The 22,926-nt window shown below is 43.5% G+C and overlaps 3 protein-coding genes across 5 annotated transcripts; 2 read left to right on the top strand and 1 right to left on the bottom strand.

Moving 5' to 3' along the window:
- Window positions 1-3,556: 3,556 nt before the first annotated feature.
- TMEM251 (transmembrane protein 251) lies at window positions 3,557-8,920 on the top strand. 3 transcript variants are annotated; one of them, XM_033063738.1, is made up of 3 exons: window positions 3,557-3,641; window positions 4,015-4,087; window positions 5,702-8,920. In XM_033063738.1, exons 2-3 carry the CDS (start codon window positions 4,041-4,043, stop codon window positions 6,111-6,113), a joined length of 459 nt encoding a protein of 152 aa, XP_032919629.1. In that variant the 5' UTR covers window positions 3,557-3,641; window positions 4,015-4,040; the 3' UTR covers window positions 6,114-8,920. The 3 variants fall into 3 exon arrangements, with proteins under 3 accessions (XP_032919629.1, XP_042635356.1, XP_032919631.1); XM_042779422.1 differs by lacking the exon at window positions 3,557-3,641 and having other exon boundaries at window positions 3,729-4,087; XM_033063740.2 differs by lacking the exons at window positions 3,557-3,641; window positions 4,015-4,087 and adding an exon at window positions 4,101-4,282.
- A 2,205-nt stretch (window positions 8,921-11,125) lies between these two features.
- On the bottom strand, window positions 11,126-12,569 carry GON7 (GON7 subunit of KEOPS complex). Its single transcript, XM_033063346.2, has 2 exons — window positions 12,318-12,569; window positions 11,126-12,220 (listed from the first exon to the last, which is right to left on the bottom strand). The coding sequence occupies exons 1-2, from the start codon at window positions 12,553-12,555 to the stop codon at window positions 12,084-12,086; spliced, it is 375 nt and encodes a 124-aa protein (XP_032919237.1). The 5' UTR covers window positions 12,556-12,569; the 3' UTR covers window positions 11,126-12,083.
- Window positions 12,570-12,714: 145 nt separating this feature from the next.
- UBR7 (ubiquitin protein ligase E3 component n-recognin 7) lies at window positions 12,715-22,089 on the top strand. Its single transcript, XM_033063345.1, has 11 exons — window positions 12,715-12,918; window positions 13,124-13,257; window positions 13,402-13,462; window positions 14,520-14,615; window positions 15,711-15,764; window positions 16,602-16,707; window positions 17,743-17,927; window positions 18,463-18,594; window positions 18,969-19,131; window positions 20,000-20,061; window positions 20,861-22,089. The coding sequence occupies exons 1-11, from the start codon at window positions 12,754-12,756 to the stop codon at window positions 20,951-20,953; spliced, it is 1,251 nt and encodes a 416-aa protein (XP_032919236.1). The 5' UTR covers window positions 12,715-12,753; the 3' UTR covers window positions 20,954-22,089.
- The last annotated feature ends 837 nt before the right edge of the window (window positions 22,090-22,926 follow it).

Genomic DNA, 22,926 nt, shown 5'->3' with positions numbered 1-22,926 from the left:
GGTTAGGACCAACACATGTGCTCATGCCCTGTTCTCATCATCTATGCTAGTTTTCTCCTTGGAATCCCAGCATATATGAAGTCTGTAAGGATCCTAATTCTCTAGCCAAGAGTTTGGTTTAGAGTTAGGCATGAGAAGGAAAAGATCTAGGAATGTGATGTTTGAGATGAATCAAAAATCGGTGTCCTACAAAGTGGAAGGCAAATGCCATCTTGACAGAAATGTCTGTTATTAGACTCTCACTTCTTGATTACTTGTCAGTGAGAACCTACTACAACCTCTGCTAAATATAAGATCCACCCAAAAGGATACAATTTGTTCTTCAGTTTCTGCATTTCATTTGGAAGGCAAACTGATTTTTGTTTTGTAATCATCTCAGGTATTCTATCTTTGTTTTTCTATTTTGACCAAAACCTAATCCCAGGAAAGACTTTCTATTAATACTGAGTTATGATAACTTTGACTGAAATATTACAACTAACCCTTCTGATTCCCCTTGTCAATCCTCATTTATGCTATGTAGTTCGTCAGGATCCTGAGCATCCTAACAGGCCTTAATAGCCCCAACAATCCTCACCTGACCCCTCCCATGGGCTCAGGAGACCCAGTTTAGCCAAGCCCTGTGCTTTCAGTTTATGCCTGAACTGTGTTCTATCAGTTTGTGTCCCTGGCTCAACCATGACTGTGCCAAGCCATGTTTATCTGGATCTGGAGTTACAGACTGACTTTCTAGCTTCACTTCAGTCTTTTCTTATCAGTATGGACTTTCATGGCAACTGCTAGGTGATGTCTGACCCTAGTTCTCCCTGGCTCTGACCCTGGCCTGTGGGCTACCTTCACAGCTTGACCTTGGACCTGCCTTGTGACTTGCCTGATGCTCTGTACTCCTGGCTGAATCTGGTGTGCCCTGCTTGTCTTGCTCCGGCTCTGTGGGACTGAGCTCAGGCAGTGAAGCTCTGGCCCATCACCTGTGTTATTATGCTTGGCTCCTGCCCTCTACAGAGCAGCCAGTTCTTGCAGCTCCATTGCTTTCTGTTTTACCTTCAAAATAAACCAAATATTTATATTAAAATACATCACATGTCAAAACTAAGTTAAATACTTTTTTTTTTAATGCTACAAAATCTCATGATTAATTCTTTGATTCTGTTCATTAAGTACTATTTCCTTTGAATTCAGCAGACTTCTATCTTCTCCTTTGGTTTTCTGAGCTGAATGTTACCCTTTTGAGTCACACCAGGTGTATGTTCTCATTTCAATATGCAGAGTTATGAGTTCTTTTTCCTTATTATTACCAGCACTTGTGACTGGAATTTGTCTAAAGCTCAAACAGTTGCCTCTTGTTCTACTAATTTTGGTATTATTCCCTCCCTGCTCAGAGGCCTGCTGCTAAAACCAACCAACAAACCTTCAGTTGAGCTATTTGCTCTGTCCCTTCCTATACTATGACAGAGATTTAGCATAACACTGAATTTATGCAGATTGAGATCCAGCCCAAAAATACTACTACACTCTGTCTGGTGTTATACCTTAGCTTTTAAAGGCGGCTTGTGACTGTTATAATAACTCCTCAAATTTTTTAGATCCTTCTCTTTATAGCCACAATCTTGGGCTTATGATTATCACAGAAGACCCTTGGTTGAGTCTTTTAACCTACTTGGTTCACAAGCAGGTTAAATCCTAAACCATCCTCTCTTTCCAGCTCCAACATTCAGCGAAAAGACAGGCTTCTTAAGTATGAACAAGTTCCACATTTCACTGATTTTTCATCAGAATCTTAAGTGCAAATGCAGGCTTTACACTTATCATAAGTATCCACTGCCAAGCCATACATTCACACAGTCACATATTAATTCATAGTGGAACACTTCTCTTTGACATCTAGGTAGGCATTTTAAAATAAACTGGTTCATCATTACATCTAACCTCAATATAAGAAAATGCAATATAGCCATGCCTGAGTGGAAGGTCTCTCAGCCACACAGGAGCTTTATTCACTTTCAGATCAACTGGGACCTCACTGTAAGAATGGAAAGAATGACATTTAGGTGAGAGAAGTGTCCCAGGGGTTATTAGCTGTATATATCTATTCATATCTACATCTGTCATCAGAACTACACTAATGGTTTATCTAAACTTTGGGAAAGAGAATGAAATCTTCATTCAACTGAGCAAAGTGTAGAATCCCTGATGGAAATCAGGGTACTGCTCAGGTTGATTCTGCCTGTGGTGCCGGGCGCCACCTCGTGTCACTTTTTGGGCCTTTAGTTCAATGAGCATTAAAGCAATAATGATAATTTAAAATAAACAAACGAAACAAAACAACATCCAGAAAATAAAATTTAAAAAACCAAACCCCCAACCAACCAACCACAACAATAAAACCAAAAAACAAATCCTGAAACAGGACGACTTTAGGTGAAGTTGCTCTGTGACAGGGGATTTGTATTTCTGACTCTTGAGGGCTCTCAAAGCATCCCTTTTCTCTACTGATACCTGCAACTCCGCGCATTTCTTCATCAGCTGTCCTGACTATAGTCCAAAACACCAGCTCCTAATTCTTTCCATTGAAACATCAAACATAGCAGGATAAGCCACTACAGATTTGATTTAGCAACAGCTCTTACATACTGTGTCACATGCACCTACTACATCCCCAAGAAAAGTGGCAGAAGATCCTATGTACATAAACAAAAAAGTCATTGCTTTAGTATCTTTGCTTCTTATTGGACATTCCTTTTAAAACCCTTTTAAAGCCTCCTTCCTTACAACAGCTGTGTGAGAGTGGAATTGTGGCCACTCTGCTTTCCCTGTAGGAAGCTGTAATTTTCCCATGGCTTTGGGATGCAATGTAGTAACTAACAGGTTTCCCATCCTATGTAAGGCGATGCAGTTTCGGCTGAACCGGCACGGAGTTCACGTCACACAGCTCCTGACTCCAGGCAAACACGTTCTGCACACACAACTCTCCCAAAATCATCGCCCTCATCGAATACACCTGACCGTATAATTTTGCTGTCTATTTAAATGATCTTTTAGCGTCTTTAAAAGCTTTTCCCCAACAGATCATAGAAACATAGGGACCTTAAAGACCATCTGGTCCCAACCCCCGTTGCCATGATATAATAAGCATATAATATTTCCTCTTAATTTAACAGAAATAATCCACTACGTCATGTTTATGTATAAGCATATACTAGGGTTTGACTGCACGTTTGCCATTTGCTGGACTGTTTCCGTCTCTGTTGTAACTTCCTTAATAATCTTTGTCGTTACTGCCCTCGACGGGCTAACGCCGCCCCTGTGCCAAAACACAAGAGTTTGTATCCGTCTCCCCACGAAGGAGCACACCGCCGCCTCAGAGCCACGCCGCCATTTTGGGCGAGGCCAGCCGGGCCACAGAGGGGCGCGCGCCCCAGCCAAGATGGCGGCCGGCCAAGGCGCCCGCCCCGGATGCGGCCGCGCGCCCCGGCGGCCGCTGCCCCGTGCCGGAAGTGCCGGTGCCGGCGGGCGGCCATGGCGGCGGGCGGGCAGCGGGGCGGGCCCGCGGGACTCGCCGCCTCCCGGCGCCGCGGCGCGGGCTGAGGGGAGCGGGCCGCCCGCCGCCGCCCTCCCGCTCCCTCCTTCTCCGCCGGAGGAAGGTAAGGAGCTGCCAGCGCCGGGAAGGACCCGTGGCGGCGAAGCGCGTGTCGCTGGGAGCGCAGGTCCGGCGGGCGGTGTGCGCGGGCCGTCGCGGGAGGAGAGCCCCAGTGGGGTGAAGGGGTCAGAGAACCACCGCCGGTGTGCCCAAAAGCTGCAAGTCGGAGTTGGGTCTGAAAACGGAGAATAACAATGAGAAAACTCTGTTACCTGAGCCTCTTTCCGTATAACCTGGAGCTAGGGCTTCTCTTCTGGCTACTGCTCAAGGGCAGGATCAAAACGCGCTGGTGTTTACCTTCTTAAATCTGCTGCTGTTTTGATAGTGTTTATGCTTTCAGTATGTACATACCTTGTGTCTCTTTGTTTTCCTCGAAGGCGACAACTCGTGAGCCAGCTCGGATATGCCGAACTGCTGGATAAAACAGCCAGCGGCTTGCTTATTTAGCGGGTAAATGCAGACCTGGGGTTCAAGCTTGTGCTCTGTGGATTAACAGCTCCTCACGAATTTTTCAATTGTCCTACTAAACGCGTTGGCTCGGGATAATAAAGGGAAGCTGAGCTTTATAGAAGGATCAGCTGAACAAGAAGTTGCCATTACTTTAGTCTGCAAGAGCTTTCTCGAGTATTTACTGTTCCTTTTCAGGTATTTACTGTTCCTTCTCAGGTATTTATGTCCCTGGATGCTTGACTCTTTTAGCCACCATGAATGCAGCAGTCTGAAGGCCAGCACAACTTATCCAGGGCTGCCTTGATCAGATTCTGTCATGTCAGGATTGAGGATATCCCTCAGTTATATAAAACCAGGAAGTAAATTTTTCAGGATTGCCAGTCAAACTGGCGGTTTAGTCTGGCTCGGAAAGGGTGATTTAGAATGGTGTAATGATTTTGTATCATTTATGGTAAATTCTCTAATGCTTCCATGAATTGTTACTGTTTTCTAGGCATAATCCATTTTTCAGTAAGCATTTCCACCTGGTATTTTAAAGGCCAAATAGATTTTCTTAAAACAGCACTACATAGATGGATTTTACCTCTCCCTAGGAAAAGGTACGAAAGGTAAAAGCTCAAAGATCTGAAAAAGCATTTTTTTCAGAGAACCCTAATCATGTGCAGAGAAGCAGTGGTTCTCCCTGCCCTGTGCAAGGGCTGTTTGGAGGGAAAGAGGTGATGACCATTTGTGGTGGTACTCCAGCTAGAGTGTTTGTGACTGGTTTGAATTGTCTTTCCAGTTACCTAGACCCATGCAGCCAGCTGGAGAATTGAAGCAGCTCAATTGGAGCCCAGTAGTGTCTGTGAGGCTCCAGTAATTTGTGCTTTTTCTGAAAAGTGCCCAATGGTGATTGTCTGGTTTGTTGTCTTGTTTGCACCAAGGCATTGAGCAGTGCAGGTGTGCAGCTCAGTTCCTCTGGAAGGCTTGTGGCAAATGTCCACACAGGGACAGCAGGAATGCAGTTAGGAGCAAGTAACATGGCTGTGGCACCTTCATGTGTGCACGTACCTGTAGTACAGCCTAACTCTTGAACCTCATGTTTAAATTGAAAACATCCTTTTCTGTGGCTCATAAATGGACATTCAGCTAGAGCTTAATAAACTGCATGTAGCTGCACCACAGACAAACAGTGATGGTACTGTTACTGGCTGTTTAGTAGCATGTTTGTCTTGCAGGCATCAAAGAACTTTCCAAACTTTACATAGAAAATTTTATATTATCCCCACTCTGTGCCTAGAGACATTGAGGGCAGATGGGATAAGTAACTTACCCAATTGATGAATTTTCTTTTGTTCCCTGAGTACCTGACTTCAGCCAGGTATATCCTGATAGCCAGCAGGCCCTAAACTATCCAGAGCCATCAGTGGAGCTTCTTATGTTGTTGCCATTAACCTGTTGCTGGTAGAATAATGATTTTCTATGATATAGAGAAAACAGGTCTTCAGAAATTTATGTGCTGTTTTAACTAATGTATAATGAAAAGTTATAGAAAGTTAACTTATAAAAACCAAGGTTCATCTGTGCCCTTTTTTTCCAAGCTGTACTGAATGTTTATGTCACCTTTTGTTTCAGGTGCAGAGCATGGAGAATGATGAACTTCCGCCAGAGGATGGGCTGGATTGGTGTGGGGCTGTACTTGTTAGCAAGTGCTGCGGCTTTTTATTACGTCTTTGAAATCAATGAGACTTACAACAAACTAGCACTGGAGCACATTCAACAACACCCCAAGGAGCCACAGGAAGGAACCACATGGACACACTCCTTAAAAGTACGACTGCTATCCTTGCCATTTTGGCTGTGGACGATAATATTTTTAATACCATATTTACAGATGTTCTTGTTCCTCTATTCCTGTACAAGAGCTGACCCCAAAACTGTGGGGTATTGCATCATTCCTATCTGCTTGGCTGTTATTTGCAATCGTCACCAAACATTTGTGAAGGCCTCTAATCAGATCAGTAGATTACAACTGATTGACACTTAGCTCAACTTCTAGTTTCTGTTGCTGATTGGAAGCAATTGCATATGCTTGATCTAATCACAAGACCAAGACTGAAGTTCTGAGTGAAGGCCGGAAAGAGCCTTTTCTTTCAAACTGATAAGCAATGAAGAAAGTGACTGTTTTCTATTTAAAACAAGTAACTACAAAGGTTTTTAATTATGGATCTATGAGGTGGCCAGAGTGGGACACATGATGGAAGTATTCCTCATTTTGCCTTAATGATGCAAAATAGCAACTCTCCATCTGAAATGTCCTGTGGGGAAACAAGTTTCTGGTCCACAACTTTACTCCTCTGTGCAAAAAAGTGATTTCCTATGTTTTCCCTTGGAGTGAAATCAATGAAAAGATACTTCTTTTGTGGTAAATGTAAAAGGAAAAAAGAAATTAAGAATGTGATTATAAAAGCTGCACTTAACACAATTCTTTGCTTTTTCTTTTTTTTTTATTATCTACATCTGTGCTGTTTTTAAAGATTTTTTTAAAAATAAGCTTAGATATGAAAACAGGAAGCAAAGAATAAAGTTTGTGCAAACTTTTAAAGGGAAAATTTTTTCCTGTGGTAGCCTACTTGTTTTCGGTCACCCCACCAGTCCCACACTGTAGTAGGCAGGCAGTGAGGAGTGGCATAGGCCTGGAGCTTGGTGCTTAAAACTGTTCCTAGGACATCAAAAGCAGCCTATGCTGGCATTGGCCTGTATTCTGCACAAAAATTCTTCTGTGTTTTTCTCCTATTGTCTGTCTTGATAAAATTACAAGTTACTGAAATTTATGACCGCTCTAATTTCACTCCGGACATCATGCAAAACCATGTTCCAGGAGAACTGATATATTAGGAAAAACTTTGAATTTGGGAGAGTTAACTGGTTGGGGGATGCGACAAACTGGCTGTGACTCAGATAATCATGTTTCTTCCAGAAATTCAAAGAAGTAAGATACCTTCTTCTCATTCTTGTAATGAATGCAAATTTCTTCAGTCATACTGAAATTCCACTGAGGTTTCTTTGCCATGTTTCAACCTCTATTTTTCAGTGCTATTTTGGAATAGCATATTTTAAATAAGACTGAATCTGTTCTTTCTGTCCAATTTTTGTTTCTTCTGAGAATAACTAAATTTTTGTCCTAGCCATGATGGAAGTAACAAATATGAAAACAGTGCAAAATACACTTCTCAGAAGCAGTAGACTCAAAAGAATTATGAGCTAAACTCCTTGACTATAACTTAAACTGTATGAGATTGTCCATACCTAATCAACACAAATGCTAATCCATTTCTGACTGCTTTAAGGGAATCCTGGAGAGTGTTGTTTTTCTCTTGCTTTGGAAAGAGAACCCTATTTTCAGTGTTGCTGTGTTTAAGCACGGCAGTTCCAACATATTGAATTTTCTGTTTGCACTTGGAGACACTGGTTTCATTTGTCAGCGTTGGTGCTAGGACCTGAAAACAATGTAGCCTTTGCAAGAAGGTTTTGAGTTCTAAGTGCAATATGCAAAGGAGGAAGCTGCCATCTTAGTGTGCTGGAGTAAGAGTAAATTATAAACTCTGACGAGTAGTTAGTATCTTGGGGAGTCAGAGCTTTTAAGTTGTGTTGTTTCTCAACTTTTAAAATCACCATGCTATTTATCTATAAAATAAAAACTTTTCAATGTTTATAAACACAAGTCTGTTAATGCAGATATTTATCAATAGCTTTTCATTTTTCTTTTTTGTTTTTTGTTTAGTGGGTTTTTTTGCATGTTTGGTGCCACACAGTGGTGCTGGTGGTCAGCTGCTGGAGCCTGTGCTCATGTCCTTCCTTCAGTATGTGTGTTCAGTTCATCTTTTGTAGTCCTCTTATGCTCTGTGCCCTAATTACTCATTTGCAGTCTGAAATTTCAGGGCTTGCTGGATGAAGCTGAATCCCCTTGTTTTTTTTAATTTTGTGTGAGAGAGATACCTCTGGCTGGACTGTTTTTAACTTGATGCTGTAGTTTTAAACTGAACAGTTACATTGAGTGCAGATGGAATATTTAAAGAGCCAAGAGCATAAGAGGAAGCATCAAAAATAGAAAATGATAGGAAGAACTGCCTAATTTCCTGTCATGCAAGCATGTGACCCTTAGCAAATTCACTAGCAGGCCAGGTGGGATGACCCAAGCTGTCTGGATGTGGAGCACATGCTGGGCATGGTGGGGACCTGCAAAGCGGAGGCTGTGTTTGTAGAATTTTCCATCAGACGCCAAGTTTTGGATTACAGCTGTTGACAGGCATGTGCTTTGCAACTAACTACAGAAAAACACAGTCTAATTCAAGCAAATGCTGGAAGTGGAAAGCAGCAGTGGAGAACTATTAGCATAGTGTATAGGAACCCTAGACAATGGGAGTAGAAGAGCTAAGTTAGCTCTGCTGGTGCTTCCAGCATTTTTGGCACCAGGGGAACCATCAGCAGGTGAAATCTTACAGGGTAAATAAAGACTGTAAAAATTAATGATAAATTGGTTTTTTACTGTAGGATTAAAAAAAAAAAAAGTAGTGAAATAACTTTCAGCTTGATTATTCTGAAAATGTATAGGTATTGTCAAGGCCGATTATATGAGTCACAAAGATTGGCCTGTAACAGAAAATGACATCATCTACGAACTTTTGGGATAATCAGGCTTGAAGTTGTGCAACGTTCTGAGCTTTAATGTTCTGCCAACAAAGTGAGTAGCTGTAACACAAGGGTGATTAATGATCATCTGTATGCCATTTACCCTGAATTTCTTTTTATTCGTGTCACAAGATAAAGCATTGTCAGAGTGCTTGAACATCACTTGAGTAGTCTCAGTGTTAAGTTTCTTTAGCTGCTTGACCTTCACCTGACAGTCCCTTCCCATCTCAGGAATGTGTCTGCCACATATTTGTAAGTGCTACTGATCCTGTTCTTCCCTTCCTGCCATGGGGGAGCAGGTCCAATGAAGAGCACAACACGAGGCTGCAGCCCTTCAAACTTGGACAAAAGTAAGTTACAATAAAGTGTGTTCCTTATGTTTCTTCCAGCAGCAAAGTAGGACTGCAAATTTTATTCCTTTTTAAAATTGACTTATTCCTGGAACAAAACATTCCAGTTGGTGTAGAATATGTATTAACTCTCCTTATTTTCTCTTGCATGGTCCAATTTTTTGTTAAAAGGAGATTTTTTAGTTTCTCTTACTAGTGTTTCTTTTTTTAATCCTGCTTTTTTATGTCATAGTCTTTGATGAGAGCCACTTTTCTACAAATTACCTAATACACAAAATCAGTTTAATAATTTTATCATGTAGGTCAATTTTAAGAACCAACTTATCTTAGTTCTCCTTAAAGATACCCTTATGGTGCAGGTTTCTTCTGGGGAGAAAGAACATGCTACAACCATAAGAAAGTTCTGCTTAACTCAGTCCCCAGGGCCCATGTCTGGTCCATTTGGCTGGTGCATGTGCCCAGAATCATTGCTCAGGTGTTCACACTGCTGAGTGCTAACCTAATCACCACAAATTAAGCTCCATGATGTCCCAGCTGCCAGACTATTGGGTATCTGAAACTCGGAGTGAGTGGGAATTAAATGGGCTGCTATGGGTGAATGGCATTAAAATCCTTTAATGAAAATGACACTGTGGATCTCTCCTGGGAGATAAGAAAGGTACTGCACTTAGAGACAATGCCCCAATTACTGGGCATAATGGGATTGCCTCCTCTCCCTCACAGAACTGAGTGCCTCGCATACCTGAGACTTAAAGTTGGTTTTTTTTTGAACACAGATCACTGCAACCTGTTAAGTTCATGAATTTAGCCTCAAAGTTGTTTGAACCAGCAAATTCAGTATTTCAAAACAGTAACAATAGAGTAGATCATGTAATCCCAGCCTTTGTGGAAGAGACATGCTTTGACATTTTTGCTGTAATGTTTTGTAACCAGTAAAAGTAGTTGGTTCTCACCTAAATACTACCAAGAATTTAGTATCACATAAGCTTTTTTAATTCCATACAAACATACCAGCATTTTCCCCTTTAGTTTAGTGAGAAAATCCATTGGGCTCCCTTGGACCAGTAAAATCAAGTTCCATTAGTAAGACAAACTGCACTGGACAGTGGTGAACTGAGCTTGTTCTGTGCCTACTTGAAGGTTGGTTAAGTACAAAAGCACTCCATCTCTCTGAAGTGAAGAACACAGCATCTTTTTTTTTTTCCATTGAAGCTTACCTCCTCTGCCTAAAATTCAGGGCCACAGTTGACTTAGGGCCTCCCCAGTCGGGGTTCAGAACACAGCTGTAGGTCATTGGGAGGGTAGGGAACCACATCACACTAAAGCTTCCTGTGCCTGATAACCTCACAGCAACTCTCAGAAAAATGGTCTGTTGAGTTAGGGCACTTTTGCCACAAACAAACCTACAAATTAGAATTGCATAAGGCTCCATGAAGCTCCAGTGCTCTTTTTGTCATTTAAAAGTTTTGACAGGTACAATAAGGACTAGCAAGAATTCTTTAAAGGCACAAATTTTGAGTGTTAGTTTTTGCCTCATTGGTATTTTCTGGAGCTCAGGTGCAGCATATCCCTGTGTCCAGCTGACAGAAAAAAGGAAGTATCCCATTACTGGAATGTTACTTGCACTTACTCCTGTGCTAAGTTAGGGTCTGTTGTTTTAGGCCAAAGGTTTTCAGCTCATGCCATGCCAGTGGACTGTTCATACAGTTTACAGGTAAAGGCCACAATTTCTTGCCTAACGTTTTAAATGCTTTTCAGCCATCACACCGTTCATACCATTTCTGGAGGTTTGTCTGCTCTCAGATGTAGGCGTACAATAACCCTCCAAAGCTGCAGTATAAAGCTTACAGATGTCATCACTTAACACAGATCATGTGAAAGAGCTCTTCTGATACATTTATCAGACTATTTCTTTGTAAAATGTGTTGCCTTTGTCATTTTGACAAGAGACTTCCTGCACTAAATTCTCTACCCTAGAACACTTTAGGCATTTTTATCACTTTTACGATGTTACAGCCTGACAAGAGATCAGAGTAAGTATAATTTTCTCTCAGCAACTAAACCTCCTTAGTCTTCTGAGTTGGTCTTTTCAGTTATGCCTCTATCCCATCTGCCAGCAGAGTATCTGAGTACATAAATGTCAAGATACAGTTACTGGACCTCATTTCTGACTCCTCCCTGCATTTCAAATGAATGCCGACAATTTTGTCCTCATAAAAGTTCATTTATTTCCACACTTTGTCCTACATATGTACATTCTCAAGATTAGCTCTGTTTCCATAATAAATAAATAAATAAACTGTGCCAGGAGAACACAAGTGAATGAAAATAACCCCCCAAAATGCTTTCTGCATTATTCATTCACAATGGAATTCTGCTAGAGAACATTCTTAGGTTCTATGAACTGACTATTTTATACCTGTTCACAGAGGCATTCTTAATTGATAGGTAACTAAACCATGTAGATGCAAGGCAAAAATAATCTTCCACTGTAGGATGGTAAAGGAACAGGCACAGTGCTCTACACGCTTGTTAATTTTGATACTTATAATAGTCTTATCTTGCTTTTTCTCCATACAAACACAAGCTGTCTTGTCCTTTTAAAGATCATATTTGAAAAAAATAACTCTTTTCAGGTTTTATTGCTTTATTTTAAGAACGGTGTCGCATGAAGAAATACTGTGACTCAGAATGAGTTATTAAAAAACATACCAATCAGAAGATTTGTGAAAAAAGTTTTATACTCGTTAACTAGTTTACCAAAAAGTCTGCCAGCATAACACTGGCACTCCGTAAGCAACACGCTGCTCATACCCAGGCGCATCCTTTCGCACAAACACCGTCGGGATGGACATTTCGCGTTTAAACGGGAGCAGCAGCGCCGCAGGAGCCGGCCCGCGGCGGGCCTGGGACACTTACAGTCGGTACAGCCGAACGGGACTGCCTAGGCACAGACCCGGCATCCAGCGCCGCCCTCACGGCTGCTGCACCTTCGTCCGCTTCAGGGGAGGATCATCGCCGCTCGCCGCCGCGTCCACGTTATTTTCGTCTTCGCCGTCATCCTCCTCGTCGTCATCGTCGTCATCGTAGTCGTCATCATCCTCGCCACCACCTGCGGGAGTTCGAGCGGGCGCGGGTGAACGGTGCGGGCCGCGGGCGGCGCCCCGGGGCCGGCGGAGCCCCCTCAGCGCGCCCCCCCCGCCACTCACCGCGCCGCGCGCCGCCCGCCGCCGCCCGCTCCTCCTCCACCAGCGGCGCCAGCAGCTCCACCACCCGCTCCTGCAGCTGGCTCAGGGCCTCCCGGAGCCCGCGCAGCTGGGCGGCCTCGTCCGCCTCCGCCGCCGGGTACGGCACTCGCACCGTCCGCGTCCGCCCGTCGCGGCCGCGCAGCTCCGCCACCAGATCCCGCCCCAGGCTCGGGTCCGGCTCAGCCGCCAGGCCCGCCATCACGGCCCGCCGCTCACGTGCCCGCCCCGCCGGTCACGTGGTGGCCGCGCGGGCCGCCCCGCCCCACCCCGCGGTGACACACCGCCCACGGTCACGTGGGGTGCGCGCGATTCCGCTTCCGCTGTGGCGCCCCCTGGCGCCTCCTTGGCCCCGTGTTTCCCGCCTCGCTTCGCGCTCCTCGGCCTTCGCGGCCCGGCGATGGAGGCGGCGGCGCCGGAGGGCGCCGAGCCGGGGAGCGCCGGGAGCGGCGCGGAGGAACCCGTGGTGTCCCTGGCGGAGGTGCTGGCGGAGAACGAGGAGCTAGAGAAGGAAGCGCGGGCCGTGCTGGGGGGCAGCGACCACGAGCGCTGCAGTTACTCACAGGTGGGGGCGGGGCCGGGAGCCTCGGGGCTGGGGGCGGGGCCTGGGCTCGAGGGGCGGGGCTGGGGCGGGGCCCCGGGGGCGGGGCCGCCGGGCGGGCGGGGCCGGGCGGGGCAGCCCAGCCCAGCGCAGCCCAGCCCAGCCCAGCCCAGCCCACCTCCCCCTCGCCCCGCTCCCCTCACGGCGCGGCCGGTCGGTGTCTCCGCAGGGCGCGGTGAAGCGGCAGGCTCTGTACGCCTGCAGCACCTGCACGCCGCCCGGCGCCGAGCCCGCGGGCATCTGCCTGGCCTGCAGCTACGAGTGCCATGGCAGCCACCGCCTCTTCGAGCTCTACACCAAGAGGTACGGGCGGGGGCGCGGGAGCGGCCGTGTAGGAGCCTCACAGCTCCCGTGGCTCCCGATAAACTGCTGGGAATTGTTAAGAATACAAAACCCAGCGTGTTCTCACTTAATATAAACCCTGAAACGGTACGTTTTCCTTTCCAGGAATTTCCGCTGTGACTGTGGGAATAGCAAGTTCAAAAATCTGCAGTGCAAGTTGCTCCCGGTACGTTCAGACAGGTTTCAGGCTTTCGGAGTCAGAATAACAGCTTTGGAGGTTGTGCCTTGCTCTGCCACTGCTGGCTCATGTGACGCCTCCAGTCTCCCCAGGAGGTTTAAAAAGGTGTAGAGGTATAAAACTGTTGAGACACCAAAGGGAAATGCTGGAAGGAGAAGGAATATTTGGTCTTTGTCATCCAGGAGAGCAGTAGTGCTGCATCCACGATCAGTGCACTTCCAGCAGGCTGTGGTGTATCTCCACTAATACATCTCATTAGCCTTAAGCTGTTTCAGAATAACCTTTTGGGGTGCAGTTTTGAAGTTGCATTAAGAAAATTTAAGGCTCCCTTGTTGTAAGAAGGACAGTTCCCTTTCCTTCTTTGTGGTGCCATTATTCCCCTAATATTTGTCACCAGAGCTTACTGATGGGATGGTTTTTTACTGTATTAAGCTGCCTATACTTTTATACTCGGGCATTTTGAACTTGTCAACTAGCTGGCAATCTTCTGGGAAGCAGCAACAGGATGCTGCGTGGCTTCCTTGTAGTGGTGTTGCCAGGATAATAACAGTCCAAACGTCTAAACAGACAGTGGTTTTGTTCTGGGAGAATTGAAATAGATCCAGAGCTAGTCAGCAAAGTCACAGTGCAGAGATCCCTCCAGAGACACCTGTGACAATTTTAAGATGTTACTGTTTCTTATTTGAGTTAATGAAATGGATCGTGTGGTTGTTCCTTCTGCTTCAGTACAATCAAAGTTCAGTTGTACAGGTTAAGTGAGCTTCAGCATCTGTCCATTAATCAATGTGTCTGACACCACAGTTGCCATTTGTTACAAAGGTGAGCAGACTGTTTTTCCTCTATGCTTTTCAGCTTTAGCTTTCCTCACGTGCCCTATCTACTGCTCAGTGTAAAGCAGAGGTGTTTGAAGAATATATTTCTTTCTGTGTATTCAGGCTGATGAAAATAATTATGCTTTTAGGAATTAAGGGGGAACAGAAGCGATGTTTTTACTGTCTGTTTTTTACTGTGTTATCTATTGAGACTTTCCCCCCTTTTTCCCTAGGAAAAGGGCAAGGTGAATTCAGGAAATAAATATAATGACAATTTCTACGGATTGTACTGTACATGTAAAAGACCTTACCCTGATCCTGAAGATGAGGTAAGAAATAGAAAACGCAGTAGTAATCATATGTAGATTATGTTTATTTTAGATACTGTGTAAAGGGTGGTTACTGATCTGCTTTTCAAGGAAGATCCCACTTCAAGAAATCTTGTGTTCCATGTTGGTTGTCATGGGTTGTACTTACTTGATAATTTTTTTTTAACATTAAAGTATGTTTATGCCTTGGAGACAGATGAGGAGGACAAGACATCATTTGGACAAAATGGTGCTGCAGTTCCTTGAAGTTAGAGTTCTCCTAGGGGACAGGGTTATCATCTTGAGAAATGTGGCTAGTACAGAATAAATGCATTGCATGTGTTAGGAGAGACCAGAACCTGCTTCCCCATGCTTGCAGCAATGCTCTGGCAAGGCTTCTGGGATGGGGAGAGTCTGTCCTGTCATGTAGCACTAGCTACAGTCCTTGATGGTAGCCAGAACACTTTTTTGTCTCTCTGAAGTACTAAAACACAGCACTGGATTTGCACATGTGTGCTGTTGTTTGTAGACACAGAAATCGGGTATTTTAAAGAACAGGGAAGGCACAAGTCTTTCAAATAATAATAATTTTAAAAATTTATAAGCTCCCCTCTCTGAAGTTCAGAGACAGGAAAAAACATTTCTGAAGAAATCATTAATAGTTGTTTCACAACAAAGCACTTCATACTGTCCTGTATGGTGACCAGTTAAGTTTGGTTCTGGCATCTTTCACAGACCTGATGATAGTGTGAATATCAGTATCTTTCTTCTGCTGAGCTGTCTATTCATGCATTTGTGCTTATAGGAAGAAGGATACCATTAGTGTATTAACTTTTATCAGCTTTTTGTGAGACAGTCTTGCCCTGCTGGGAAGACTGGTTTTGTAGTAATGAAAGGGATCTCCACAGCCTCAGTCATATGAGATTGGTGTGTTATTGAACCTGCAGGAAGCAAACTGACTAACAAAGCACTAACTACTTATTAACAGCAGCTCCCTGTGAGAGGTGAGGAGGGAAATGCAATTCACTGAGCAGGATTTGCGTGATACTGCAGTTGGAGACTTGTGAAAGTTTCTAGAGGTTGTTACTAATGCTAATAATGTGATTGTTCATCTAGATTCCAGATGAGATGATCCAATGCATAGTTTGTGAAGACTGGTTCCATGGAAGGGTAAGGAAACCATAACTAGCAGAACTGCCATTTGCACAGAAACGAGTTGGTGTTGGGTGGGTTTATGTGGTAATTCTTACTTGGGAAGTTTGCTGTAGTTCTCAAAAGAGATTATTAGATGAGTTCCAATGCATTTGTTTTCAGCTTATGCAAAGGAGCACTGAAAGTCTAATCTTGCACTGCTGTTCACTCAATAATATTAATGTTAAAAATGTTAAAAAATACTGGGAAGAGTCCTACTTTTTAGAAGGTTTCCACTGCAGAATAAAATCATAGTTTTATAACTGTCTCTTTAATTAGAAAACTCAAATCAGTATAGTTGGTGAAGAAAAGATTCTGCTGAGGCACATCATTATCAACTACCTGAATAGTTCTTCCTTCAAAAGAATGCCTTTTAAACTCTTAATTCCTTTAAGTAGCAAGGAACAGACTGTGCTGTTCATTCTTGAATTCAAACTTTGGGGAAGTCTTTTGAAAGCAGCCAAGCACTGTAGTGAGTGCCCTACTTAATGGGTAAGCATTAAGGATTCAGTCTCTTGTGCCTTAAAGGGCTAAGTGAAATTCTGTTTGAAGTTGCAGGATCAAAGAGTAAAAAAAAATATGATTGGCTTCAATTATGGGTTCTTGTAGATAAACTTCTTTTGTATTAAGTGTATGAATGAAGAGTTTTGTGCTGCGTACTATGACCTTTGAAGGAATTATTTTTCAGAAGAAAGCTATTGCTTTTAATTGCTCAGATAGTTCTCATCAATTTATGGACAGCTTTGGGACTTAATTCTTCTCCAGTTTAGTATGTGATCAGTGCTTCACTACTGCGTGCTTGCTTCTTTCTGACAGCATCTTGGTGCAGTTCCTCCTGAGAGTGGAGACTTCCATGAAATGGTGTGCCAGGCCTGCATGAAACATTGTCATTTCCTATGGGCTTATGCACCACATTTAGCAGGTAAAGAAAGTTAAGAGATCTGAGCCAATCTTTTGTGATCATGTATGTCTCATACATGGTTGATTAATGACATAATACTGGTTTTAAGAGGTTGGAAAAATGGTACTCATTAATTATATTGGACAGTCACCTTCAGCTGTGAACATGTGGAGTGGCAGTAACTTGTGTAAAAAAAAAAGCAGTTTTCATTCTTAAATCTTAATTCTGTGCTGCTTGCTTTTAGTTACTTTATCAAAGATGTCTAGCACAAAATGGATGAAGATTTAATATTTGACTCAAGGAACTTAATTTCTAAACTGGATCAAAGAACTGAAGAGCCATCCTAAGGGAACAGTGAGACAAACAGTTCTTACAGATGCTCTGAGCAGCAAAGAGTGACCTGAAATTAATATGTTTAACGTCACTCTGGGGTAGGGCTGGGGCTGTGCTCAGTTCACACATTCCCTGTGGCCACACCAGGCCTCTCAGCGCTGTGGACTTAGGAGAATAGATGATTTGATTCTGTGGGAAGAGCTAGTTTCTCATGGTCTTCAAAAAAATACTGCTTGTATCAACTGCTGACAGATTTCTTGGGTGCCCAGAACTTCAATGGTATTTCCAAGGATGGCTACCTGCAGTTCTTTTTCTTCTAATGTAAACAGTACAAAACGGGGTGTTTGTCTGTTTTTGTTTTCCTCCATCTAACCAGCTTTGTTACAGATCACATACTTGAATTGGCATCAAAACAGAAACTTTAAATAAACAAGAGATTAGTGTAGTTAATCTGTGGTGGTGTTTTTGAGGTGTTTGGAAAAAATGAAAAACTCTAACACAGTCAGCAAAAAAGCACATGGCAGTTACTGAAACTAGGTAGCAAGGGGTGTCAAGAAGGAAATGCATCTTAGTAAAGAACTCTCAAATTGTGATACCCTCTTCCCTCTCCTAGGGCTTAGGTTTTGGAAAGCAGAGTGTTTTAGAATAGGAGAAGCAGAACATCTGTAGTGACCTGTACTTTTTCTGGCACAGTGTTTTTACTTGTGGATATGTATCTTCCAGTTCCTCCTTTGACCAAAGCAAACTCCATTGAAGATGCAGGGATTGTCCTGAAGGTAGAGGAAAATGAAGAGCAGAAGAAAGAAATAAAAAAAGAAAGTGAAGTGGAACACCATGACACAAAAGAGGAAAAGCAATCGGAACAATTTAATGAACCATCCACTAGCTCTGGGCCTGCCTGTCCTGAGGTAAAATGTACCTTCTTTTCTGAGCTGCACATCTTCACACTGCTGATAGTTGAAGTGAAGCCCACCTTGCTCAGTACAGACTCAGGGAAGGGGTGCTGTGTTCAGTCTGCTCCATGTTCCACTTCAGTCACTGGCCCCTCAGACCTGCAGTCTCTGTGGAGCACAGCTTAGGCTGTGGAACAGGGCTGTCAGGTGTAATGTCTGTTTGCAGATGGGCTACATCTATCCCTTCTTCTCAGCCACCTCTGTACTCTGAGGTGACTTCTGTTTCTTCTAATACATGCACTTGCATGATGGCCCAGCTGTGAGTTCTTAAATACTTACAGCTATTGCAGTAAATTTCTACAGAAATTTCCCATGGAAATTGCTGAAACCACATCAGAATTCTTACATGGATGGTAGTATAGGTTCTTTATAAAAATAAATATGTTTAAGACAGAAGAAAATTCTTGCCTAAAGAAAAGGGCATGCCAAAAAGAACAGGGTCTCTTTGAAGTGACGTTATAGAGCGCTGAACACTCTCATTTTAATTCAGGTAGTTACTAAGAGCGAGGAGCCAGTCTGCAAGCTGAAGGAGCTCCAAAGCAAGCCATTTGTTAAAAAAGATACTGCCACCTTTTGGCCATCGAACTGGAGGAGCAAATTATGCACTTGTGAAGACTGTTTGGTATGTTTATTCTCTTCATTACCATTACAGATGTGGGAGAGGCAGGGAGGAGCTCCCAGACAATCACTAAGAAGCTTTAGGTAAAATCTGTGTAAATATTCTTAACGCTGAAACCTCCCCTCAGTCAACTTAAAGATTTACACTGAATCCTATGGAATATAGCATGAAAGGCCTTAGAAATGTTTGTATTTTCTTTGCTGCTTAAATCCAGTATTGCTTGGAAGTTGTTTTGAGGAAATTCTGAAATACTGGATATAGATTCACCTTATTATTTTTATTGTTATTATTTGTGATACTGAACACAACAAGGATCAGGAGAGAGCACCTCCATCTGAGTTTTTTCACATAAAAGTAAATTTTACTTTATTCTCCAGAAAATGTATTCCGAGCTTGAAGTCCAGTTCCTGACAGACGAATGTGACACTGTTTTGGCTTATGAAAACAAGGGCACTAGTGACCAAGAGACAGAGAGGAGAGATCCTTTAATGGACACCCTTAACAGTATGAACAGAGTCCAGCAAGTGGAACTCATCTGTGGTAAATACAACTTCATTTTTAGAATCTGCCTTAACACACTTTAATGGAACAGTTTGCACAAGTGATTGATACCAGGCCTTGTAGTGCAGTGTCAAACTGTTTTTTAAGTAACATGCAGAGAACTGTGTGATAGATTGCACACCTCAGTCAGGATTGGTCCTCTCTGGCCCATCATCACAACTTTAATTTACAGTGAGACACTAGATGGTGTGTGAACTTTCACCCTGTTTAACATCTTTGATCCTGTAATGATAGTGATTTGTTGTAACATGAATATTTTAACACTAATTTGAACTTCTGCTGTCTGGCTGATTTATCTTACCCTGTTCTGTTGTTTGGCAGTCTTCTGTTGGCTGGGGGGTGCCAGCCAGGCGTCCCCTGTAGCTCTGCTGCAGAGCATGGTGACAAGGCAGTGCTGAGGTGTTTCATACCTGGAGCTGTGTTTCTCTCTTCCAGTCAGGGCTCTGCACTCTGGTGAGGACAGTGTCCCAGTCCTGAGTTACAGGCTGAGCCTTTCCAGCACAACCCACACGTGCTTTTGCAGGAGGAAGCTGGCAGGGGCAGTCTTTTAGTTAATTGTACTAATTCACTCACTGATCTCTATGCCTTTCTCTGAAATCAGCCCGAACAGATACTCAGACTACATAGGTTAGTCTCATAAATTATTAAGTTTCTCATGTTTACATGAGTATTATTATTATTAATATTTATAATCTAATTCAAACCTAGATTTGTCTGAAAACAAATTTGTTAGTAAACCTAACAAATGACAAGAGGAAGTAGAACAAGTTGTGTTTTTGAGCCAGTGTTAAACTAAAACTGGGTATCTTACTGTTCTTGTTTTCTTTGCCTCTGCTTTGCCATCCAGAATACAATGATTTAAAGACAGAACTGACTGACTATCTCAGGAGGTTTGCAGATGAGGGAACGGTAAGGTGCACCTTCCAGAATTTGTTTGCCAGAAAATGTGTTTTAAAGAACTGTTGAGGGCTGGGTGGTGAATACCATGATGTTCTGTTGTAATGTTTTTTCTTGTCTCTTGGAGTTGCTGGTACTGCAGTAGAAATCAGAAATCCCAAATCCCTTATTTCATTTGAGTTTAGCAGTTCCTTAATGACATTATTGAGAGATAATGGGAACTGTACAGAAATCTCTTTGCAAGATACTGAGAGCAGTTCTTACATTAAAATGAAATTTCTGTTGCTCTGGGTAAGATATTCAGGAAGAAAAGCTCTTAACTTTTCTGTTTTTTCTTAGAGTGAATCTAAACCCTTAGAAGAATAAGGACTGATTATGATTGTCAGTCCTCTCTGTTGTTTTCCTACAGGAATTTGCATGCTGTTATTCAGTAAAACTTGAATTTTGTTGGCTGATTTGCTGTGTTGCCATTCTTAATTACATTGGAATGATCCTGAAGTGAGCTAGTGAAAATCTTGCTTTGTGTTAAATTTTCTGATGGTAAAAGCATCAGAGATCAAAGTCATTAAAATACCACTGGGAGCTTTGCTCAATGTGTTTGTTCTGCCTTTGGGGAACTCGTTTCCCTGTTTGTATTATCAACAATAGAATTTGGACATTAATCCTCTCCTTTGGGTGCAACAGGAATGCTGTACCAGAGAAATTTAGGGTATTTGCTTTTCTGTGCTTTGTGTTTTATGTGTGGAGATAAAACAGGGTCCTTTAATTAAGCTCTTGCATCACAACTTGGGTTTCATACTGCTTCTCCTAGGTGGTTAAAAGAGAAGACATTCAGCACTTCTTTGAAGAATTTCAGTCTCGGAAAAGGCGACGGACTAACAGGATGCAGTACTACTGTAGTTAGACTGAGAGGGCTTGGGTCTGAAAGAACTGGCAAAAAAATGTTCACTGGCAAACAAAAAAGGCATCTTGAGTTTTTGGCTTCTCATCAAAATCCGCTGTCCAAGAAACATCATCATTTTGTCTTGTACTTCCTTCATTTGTAGCACCTAAAACACGTTCTTAACAAATCCTTACATTGCGCTTAGGGGGATTTCAGTAGCGCTCGACCTTGCATTCCCGTGAAAGCCCGCCTTGCCTCCAGGGGAGGAGGGCTGGTCCCGGGGCAGTGTGTCCTGCTGCTTCCCTGTGTTCTCCGCTCCTGGTTGCTTCCAGAGCCTGGGGCCGTGGCTGTGCTAAGCCCACCCGGGCCCTGCCCTGCCCTTGGTGGCCCGGAGCTCCCGGCTTTCCTGCGGGAATGGCTCTGTCTCCTCCCTTCGGTCCGCGATTCTGGTGAGGGCCCCAGCACCAAGGAGGTGCCCTTTCCTGCCCTGTCGTGGCTCTTGGGGTGGGCCTGGCTGTGGCTGAACCCAGTGCTGCTTCCTGCCCCTTCCCCGGGCTGCTCACAAGAGCTTAGGTGTGATGCAACAGAATGTTCCATCTGGTTTAATACATTAACAAAACTTATTTCTAGTATTGCACAGGGATGATTTCCATGGTAAGATGGAAATTTCCATTGTCAGATGGTCTTAATTCACTCCTCAGAACATAAACAAGAGCTAGGAGGAGGTACTAAATTACAAACTAAGCATGGGGGGGTTTTGTTATATGCTTTGATTTAGCCTACAGCAAATTCTTCTACTTTACAAATGTTGCTGAAAACAGTGCAGCATCCTGGTATTTTGCTACAGTATGGAATGTTCTTTTTATAACCACTGTGATAATCATGGGACAGATGTTTCACTGACTTTTAAGACTACACTTAGCTGCAATTAAAAATTAAGATTTTGTAAGTTTGGAGCCTAATGTAGTTAGACCCCAAAACCTACATTAAAAGTTCTAGTTTTTGAGGATTTGTATATCATGGGGTACTATTCTGCTTCCATGTTAATGATTTTTGAAAAGCAAAGGTAGACTTTCATCATTCTCACTATTAGCTCTTTCTGACCACTTTATTTACAAACAGTAGTTTAACATAGATGCTCAGCTGAGCAGTTTCATAGAACATAGGATATGCTGAGTTGGAAGGGACTCATCAGGGTCATCACATCCAACTCCCTGCCCTGCATAGAACACCCCAGGAGTCACACCATGTGCCTGAAAATCCAAACACTTCTTGAATTCTGTCAGGCTGATGCTGTGACCCTTCCCTGGGGAGCCTGTTCCAGTGCCCAGCCACCCTCTGGGTGAAGAACCTTTCCCTGATATCCAACCTAAACCTCCCCTGACACAACTTCAGTCCTGTCACTGTCACAAGAGAGAGGAGCTCAGTGCCTGTCCCTCCTCTTTGCCCTCACAAGAAGTTGTAACTGCAGTGAGGTCTCCCCTCAGTCTCCTCCACGCTGAACAGACCAAGAGACCTCAGCCACTCCTCACGTGGCTTCTCCTCAAGACCCTTCAAGGTCCTGGCCCTTTGGCCACTCTCTACCAGCTTTGTATGTATTTTATATTGTGGTGCCCAAAACTGCCTCCAGGACTCGAGGTGAGGCCACCCCAGCTCAGAGCAGAGGGGGACCATGGCCTTCCTTGCCTGGCTGGTGGGGCTGTGCCCGAGGCTCCCCAAGACATGGGTGGCCCTCCTGGCTGCCAGGGCACTGCTGACCCAGTGTGTCATCACCCCCCAGGGCCCTTTCCTAGTTGCTTTTAAATTTATTTCTGGGTATTGTACATGCTCTTTTTTTGGTAGCAACTGTTATGGGAGCTGTAACTGCATATCTAACTACAATATAAAAAAATTAAAATAATTGTTCACTGTGTACTGTCTTGTTTTCTCTCAGTGCTGCCGTAGTGTTTTGCTTCCAACCACAATTTAGGCAAATACAGGGAGCCAAGTGATGA

The sequence above is a fragment of the Catharus ustulatus genome, chromosome 6 (genome assembly GCF_009819885.2).
Source record: "Catharus ustulatus isolate bCatUst1 chromosome 6, bCatUst1.pri.v2, whole genome shotgun sequence".
Taxonomy (NCBI): Eukaryota; Metazoa; Chordata; class Aves; order Passeriformes; family Turdidae; genus Catharus; species Catharus ustulatus.
The sequence above is the reverse complement of the archived record's forward strand: the minus strand, read 5'-3'. Positions and strand labels throughout refer to the sequence as shown.